The sequence below is a fragment of the Alligator sinensis genome, unplaced genomic scaffold (genome assembly GCF_000455745.1).
Source record: "Alligator sinensis unplaced genomic scaffold, ASM45574v1 scaffold1099_1, whole genome shotgun sequence".
Lineage (NCBI taxonomy): Eukaryota > Metazoa > Chordata > Crocodylia > Alligatoridae > Alligator > Alligator sinensis.
In genome coordinates this window covers 24,421-31,411 of record NW_005842903.1, presented here as the reverse complement: position 1 = coordinate 31,411, position 6,991 = coordinate 24,421, and the positions used below count along the sequence as shown (strand labels likewise).

Here is a 6,991-nt window from a genome sequence, read left to right as displayed (position 1 = left end):
TTTCCCTAGCATGGAATACTTACCCTAATTCAATTCTCCTTACCATTAAAAATCATAAGTAAAATTAAAGTTTATGAATAAAATAGCAATTAAAAATACAGCTTTCCCTGAGAGAGGAAGACAAAATAAGAGAAAGAGTCACATGTGGTTGATGTTGCTTACATTGCTTAATTCACTGCTGGAAGATATATACACACCACAGGGATGGAAGTAGTATAGGAGGCAGGGTAATATAAACTGGATTCCAAGTCTTTGTTTGTTATTTTTTTCCAGGGGTTATAGCATAGATAAAAGATCAAAACCAAAAGATTGTGTTGGTAGTTTTGTTTGGTCTTTGGGGTTCCGTTTGGTTTTTAGCTAAGCGTACGTTTTGCAGTTCAGTTCCTATTTTTGTTTCTCATTAAACAGAATCTTTCTTGTGCTGGAGCTGAGTGCCATTTAGTGAGCACATTCACAAATTATTCATCTTTCTTGATTTGTTTTGCTGTGTTTTTTTCCCCTCTGGAGATTTATCTTGCTTTCTCCAAGACTTCCCACCATTCTACCTTTCATTTGCCATTTACAAAGTGGAACGCCAACGTTGGTATGCAAACAAAGAGAATGAAACATGCCCTTATTAAAATATGGAGCAGAAAGAGCCAGAAGTGAGAGTAGATTGCCAAGTAAATATCTTTCTCCTGAATCTATTTGTAATATGTTGCCTTGTCAGTATTGCTAAAAGGAGTTAGGTTTACTCTGGGGACCTGAGGAGCCTTGAATCCTATTTCAGGGCTCAACTCTGCATCCTCTGAAGTTAATTTAAGCAAAGATTCTATTCATTATAGTGGTACAAGATTAGGGCCCTAGGCCCAGAAACAGATGTTACATTTGTATCTGGACAGTTTGAGCCCATGTTGGTCTCAGAGCAGAAATATCTTGGGATTGGTGTATACACACATCACCCTTCTAATCAGGGTTTAGCTGAGTGTGTTGCTGCTTTTCCACCATGAATGCAATGAGTCAGTCTTGGGATAACTGTTCAGATACATTTTGAGATGTCCTGGGATAAACTATTTGGGCATGTCTAGATGCGTGCAGTTGTGTGGTATGTGGCACTGCAAACGTGTATACTGCACAGTCCTGGGTTCTCCGAACTGCAAGGGCATGCTGGCCAAATATGCAATGCTCTGTTTTTGACCCTGCATTTTTTTTGACCCCTGGATATCCAGGGTTTAAAAAAAACTGCAGAGAAGAAACCTGATGCAGCTTACACTCAGGCAGCATGCACTGCTAAGGAGCGGAGCGAGGCCACTCAGAGCCACACTGTGGCTGCCAGCCAGGCTCCACCTGGCAGGATCACTGTGGCTGCAGCTCTGGGAGGCCCCTAGAACCCCAGGTAAGGCTGTTGGGACCAGCACAGTGCTGGCCCCAGCCTCCCCTACCCCACCCGGGGTAACTTGCCACATATCAAAGCACACATGGCACAGGCATTCCCTGGGGAACCAAATGTTCACACATGTCTGGATGCACCCTTAGTGCTTCTCGTCCTGTGAACCTTTTCAGGATTTTTTATAGGACAATGGATGAGGACATCTGAATGACTGTACTTTGTTCTGAGATAAAATAGATAAATCCTCAATTAAGTCCCAGGACAAATGTGGCACCTGTTTGTAGAGTAAGAGAGTAAGATCTAAGGGCACCTATGCAGGAGTAGCGAGCCTGCTCTGACATTCTGTAATTACAGTGTGTCAGAGCAGACTTGATTAATCATGCTTCAGCAAACTCCAGTGTCTCATATATTAGCATCCCTGCACTGAAAAATGGTGGTGGGGGCACTTTAACTAAAGCTTGTTTGATGAGCTTTAGATAAAGTGCCTTCGCTGCTATTTTTCAGTGTGCGGACACTGCTACGAGATGCTCCGGGCACTTTAATTAGAGTGGGTCTCTGAACTGCTCTAATTAAAGTGCCCCCCTCACCTTCCACTCCCAGAGCCTGTGTATTAACACCCTAAGAGAGTAAGATCTGAGGCATGCTTAGCACCTCACATTCAGGAAACAACACCAGAAGCTAATACCTTAGTATCAAAGTAAGAATCCTTTTTGCAGTTTTCAGCTGAAATCTGCAAATGACTGTATCACTGAAATTATTTTATACTCTGAGGCTAGGGATAGACATTACACATAAATCAGTTTAAGTGATCAGAAACTGGTATAACCTGTAACAGAACAGAAATTCAGTGCACATAAACCAGTTTGAAATGGCTGAAACTGGTTTGAGATAAACTTGGTTGAATATAATATCAGACTTAACTGATTTGGCTCAAACCAGTTTATGCAATGTCTGTCCCAGACCCCTTCCTGGTTTAACTTAAACCAGAGTCTCCCAGCATCTGAGATGCTTTGCAGCCATAGGCAGGGCTCTCTGCTTCAGAGCAGGGCTGGCCATGAGCCTCTGCCTGGATTCCGTCTACCCCCCCACTTCCTGCTCAAGCAGGCATTTCCCCCTCCCTTCTCCCACAGTACGGACCATAGCCAGTATGTGGTATGCTAGTTAATGCTGAGAGATGTCTGTGTAAGGTAGACAGGACAGTGTCCGCTTAGGGCTTTTTGGAGCTAATCAACAGGTCAGCTGGTAATGTCCCTCCATTCCTTCCTTGGAAAAAGTTGTTTAAGAAGAGCTTGAACTAATGAGAGAGGCTTTTGTTTTCTTGATGGGGTGCTAAATGCTCTGTTATCAACTCCCTGCTGGCTCCTTGAGGGGGGGGTGAACCCCTCCCTAATTAGAGCATCCTGCCAGGGCCTGGCCACACTCCTCCTCAGCTCAGCACTATGGAAGGGAAGGGAGGGGAGGGCTGCTCTAGCACCCCCTGGCTTCTAGCCTGAGCCACTGCAGGCATGTGCCTGCATTTTTCTCAGTCCAGAGGGAATGCCTATGTGATTACAAACCAGTTCAGCCTAGCCAGGTTAAACTAACCTGGATCAATTCAGGCTCAGGCTTTTTGAACATCTGTCCCTAGGCTGTGTCTTTAAAACTGAGGACTAGGAGAAACTGAGTAATTGTAAAGTGTTTTCTTGAAGTCATGAGCAACTAATTATTAGGCCATTGCATGGTTATAAAGTAGGCTTACGGACCTGAGCTAGCTTTAATCGAGATACCACAAATCATGGGCAACTCGTGCCCCCCCACAGCGACCAGTCAGTGACAGCCAATCTCGCTGACTGGAAAGTGACTGTGGCACTCCTGGAAGTGGCCGCAGTGCTTCATCTGGTGCTCCCACTCCCCAGCTAGTGCTCTCAAGGGAGCACCGGCGCTCCCACCTGCCCCTCCTGCCCATCGCCTAAGCGGGGAGCGTGGCCTGTCAGGGGGTGCACCAGCACTCTCAGGGGTGCACGTGAGCCCCTTATGCATCACCACTGACACAAATAACAACACTAGTGAAGATGTAACAGCTTGCACCTCACTGCAAGCTGTACAAGCCTGACAGGGCCCCTAGGTGGGTAATTGGATAGCCAATCTGTGCTGTCAGGTATTTACTATCAAACAGTCTTGATAAATTTAAAGAGAAGCCAGGTATGTCTATCCACAGTGCAAGCACATATTTGTTTGGCTGTATAGAAGTACCCTTATATAATAAAATATAAAGATCTGCCAAACAAAAAAGTTTATGTCACAGTATGAGTTTTCTTTTACTTTAAAACCATTGTAACACATCTGTGTTGAATGGGTTTGAGTGCTCAACTTAATTAAGGCGTGGCTGTGTGGCATAAGAGTATATTGAGGTTAAAATCCTGTGTATATTTTATGAGACCTCTTTTTTCTGTCATTCAGCACTGATACTGTATTCCCTTTCAACCATTTTCCTCCCTTACATTTGCTGTCTCTTTCTCTCTGAGGGCCAGACTGTAGCAGAATTACCCGGAACGTGCTCTCATCTCTAAATGTTACATTGACATGTCTTTCACTAACACTGCAGCAGTCGGCCTGAGCAAGTGTTTTGGGACAGCATGTTCTTCTGCAATGGAAAGAATATTGCAGACAAAGAATGCTGTCACAGCCTATTTAGCAAAAGATTGTTAGTTCTTGCCCACCAGTCTGTGAAAGAAGAGGATTTTCTCTGTTGGTCTCTTCATTTTTTCCTTTTTTAATTTTTTTAATCCTCTCTCTCCTCCTGCTTGTTAGAAACTTCCTGGAATAAATTTCCTAGTATGGACATTTCCTGTTCATCCTTACATCAAAAGCGATTCAAACACCAGGGTTGATCAGCTGAGCATCCTTGGGCCATCGCACAGTATTCATGGAGAGGCAGTACAATTTCAAAGCCATGCAGAGGAGGAGGAGAAGAGGAGGAGATGCATGCATACATTATCTTCTTTGATAATGGGTTTGCGCACACAATGTGCTTCCTCTTCACCATTCTGAAATGTAACCTCTAAATGCCCTTTGCTGATGCAAGGCAGATGGGGAGGAAGCTCCTTTCTATTAAGTCATCAGCTAGACAGCAATAAAATGGGGAGCTTGTGCTGATGGTTAGTCATCCCTCAGGATCAGGAGTTTATGAGCTAGATTTCAGGATGTATGGTCCATAGAGAACAAGTGAGATGGACAGTCTGGGTTTGTGCTGAACACTTTCTCTCCTTTTGCTTTAAGGATGGACTTACTCCACTCCACTGTGCTGCACGAAGTGGGCATGATCAAGTTGTAGAGCTTCTTCTGGAACGAGGTGCTCCACTGCTTGCAAGGACGAAGGTGTGTGTCTTATTAGAAGAACAAGCTTACATCGTAAAATTCTTTCAAACTAATTATTGGGGCATTGAAAGGCTGAGGAGGGCTTTTAGAGACATGCCTCTCACCCCCAGGGAATGCCTAGGACTTGATGGATAAACAGTTTAAAAAAGTGTACAAAAAAGAAACTATTTTTCTTTTAGAAATGGTACTGCCATCTTCAAATAAGGAGAATTGGAATTCATGAGTGAACCACCCCGCTGTTTTTATGAGGGCAGGTTTCCATACATGATAGACAATTTCATAGTTTCACAGTAGCTTAGTAGCTTTTATAGGTTCAATGTTTTGGTATTCTTTCTCATCCCATAGGTTAGGAATTTACTAATGTGGCATCCTAGGATCATGGAAAGGAGACATAGGATAAAGGTGTCACCTAGGCCCACTCATCCAGTTTTTCTGTGTTGTTTGTTTTGGGCTAGTTAGCTCCAAGAAATAAGAGTTTCCCACATTTCATGGTACATTATTCCATACTCTTTTGGTTATTTTACAGTATTTCCACTAGTGAATATAGCCACTAGGTAATTCTGTTTAATAATAATAAAAAATCTTTCCTCTTTCCTCCTATCAAATTCCCTTCCTCAGTCAGGAGAAGCATATATAATACAAATATAATACCTAGTTCATTTAGTGCTTCCCACCAGAAGAACAGAAAATAATTTACAATGCAAGTCAGTATCATTATCCCCATTTTACAGATGGGCTATAGGGAGAGAAGACATGCAGCAAGATCACTGAAAGAATCAGGAATAGAACCCAGGTCTTCCATAATCCTACTTGGTGCTCTGTCCATTTGTCAATGATGCCCCTTCTACAATACATCAAACAGTGATAGAAGCAGATGTTAGACAGCCATATTAATTAAATGCTGTGGTACCCTAGACTGTCCAGTATCTAAATACAATTAGAGATTGTCCCTTTGTCTTTGTGTACCTTTCATAATAAATTATACCCAAGTAGGTTGTGCATTCCCTTACCATAGAGGTAATATTGTCTCTATATGTAGGGTAAAACCAACATATTAAAAATATGGTACCATTTATGTTTAGAAATTAGAGCTAGTTCAATAAGTGGCAAATTACCATTTGATTAATCACAACTTACAACTGGTCATCACCATATTTACTCAAATACCATGCACATTTTTTTCCTAAAACTTTTTTCCTCTTCCCCTAACATTTTCCCCAAATTAGGGTGTGTTCTTAAGGGTAGATACTGATTTCTGGTGCCAATTTGGTAGTGGTTGTGAGAGGTTTAAAACTGCAGCTTTAGTAATGATCAGGATCCATTCATGTGGTCAGGATCCCCTTTGGTCACAGAACAGTCTTTCAGGTCCCTGGCAGGGGGCTGGGGTGGTGTGGGCAATAAGGCACATGGTTGACTGCCCAGACGTCTCAAGTTAAAGGCCATAGGAGAAGTGCTCACAGTGCAGCCTGTTGGATTCCCGTGAATCTACAAATTCTGCTAAATATCTTGTCACCAGGACTTAAAAAAGGAAGGAAGACCCCTGGACAGATCTTACCACAGGTGCTAAAAATCAGTCATCCTGCCATGCTAGACATGTGTGGTATAAAATTTGTCTGACCCCAGTTGTATCACTGCAGGTGCATGGAGAGCTGGGCATTGGGAACTAGTCCGTGGTGCCTCATTTCCTTTGGTTCTCTTTTGACTTTGCAGTGCACAGCAAGTTGAAAACTGCATTGTGTAGCCCTCCATCAAGCTGTACTATGTTGCCTTAGGTGCCAGCATGTGGAAAGCTCATTAGCCCTGTAGGGCTGCCCTACGTGGCTTTCATTTTTCTGGTGCAGGGAGTGTAGGTGCAGCCTGATGCGTGGCTGTACTGTGTAGGAAGCCCATCAACATCTAAAGCGGCTATGCAGTCCAATGCCAAATGTGCCAAATGTTCAATTAAAGCATGATGCAAACCAATCACAAAGATGTTCCACATTTAATGTGGGAGAGCTTTGTGTTTTGTTTGCCATTTTATTGCACCATAAACTGACAGTATGTGTGGCATGTTACAATTTATTGTACAATTAACATGCTAATTGTTCACTAAATAGAACATCTGCCAGGCCCTCAGAGTAATTAAAATAAATTCTTATTTATGGAACCATAAAACAACACAGTATGGTTCTAGTGTTTAAGCTATATTCTGAGTTTGCTTAATATATTGTGTATCCCTAAATTCACTGTACATTATCTATTGGATCTGGAATATATTTTCAGTTC

The 6,991-nt window shown here is 42.7% G+C and overlaps 1 protein-coding gene across 1 annotated transcript in view; it reads left to right on the top strand.

Moving 5' to 3' along the window:
* Window positions 1–6,991, top strand: part of LOC102378565 (ankyrin-2-like) — a gene marked incomplete at its 3' end in the record, with an annotated part of 143,923 nt that overhangs the window by 116,497 nt on the left and 20,435 nt on the right. The window contains exon 9 of the mRNA XM_025192212.1: window positions 4,628–4,726. Within this exon, the coding sequence (XP_025047997.1) occupies window positions 4,628–4,726 (99 nt within the window). The remainder of the gene's footprint in view (window positions 1–4,627; window positions 4,727–6,991) is intronic.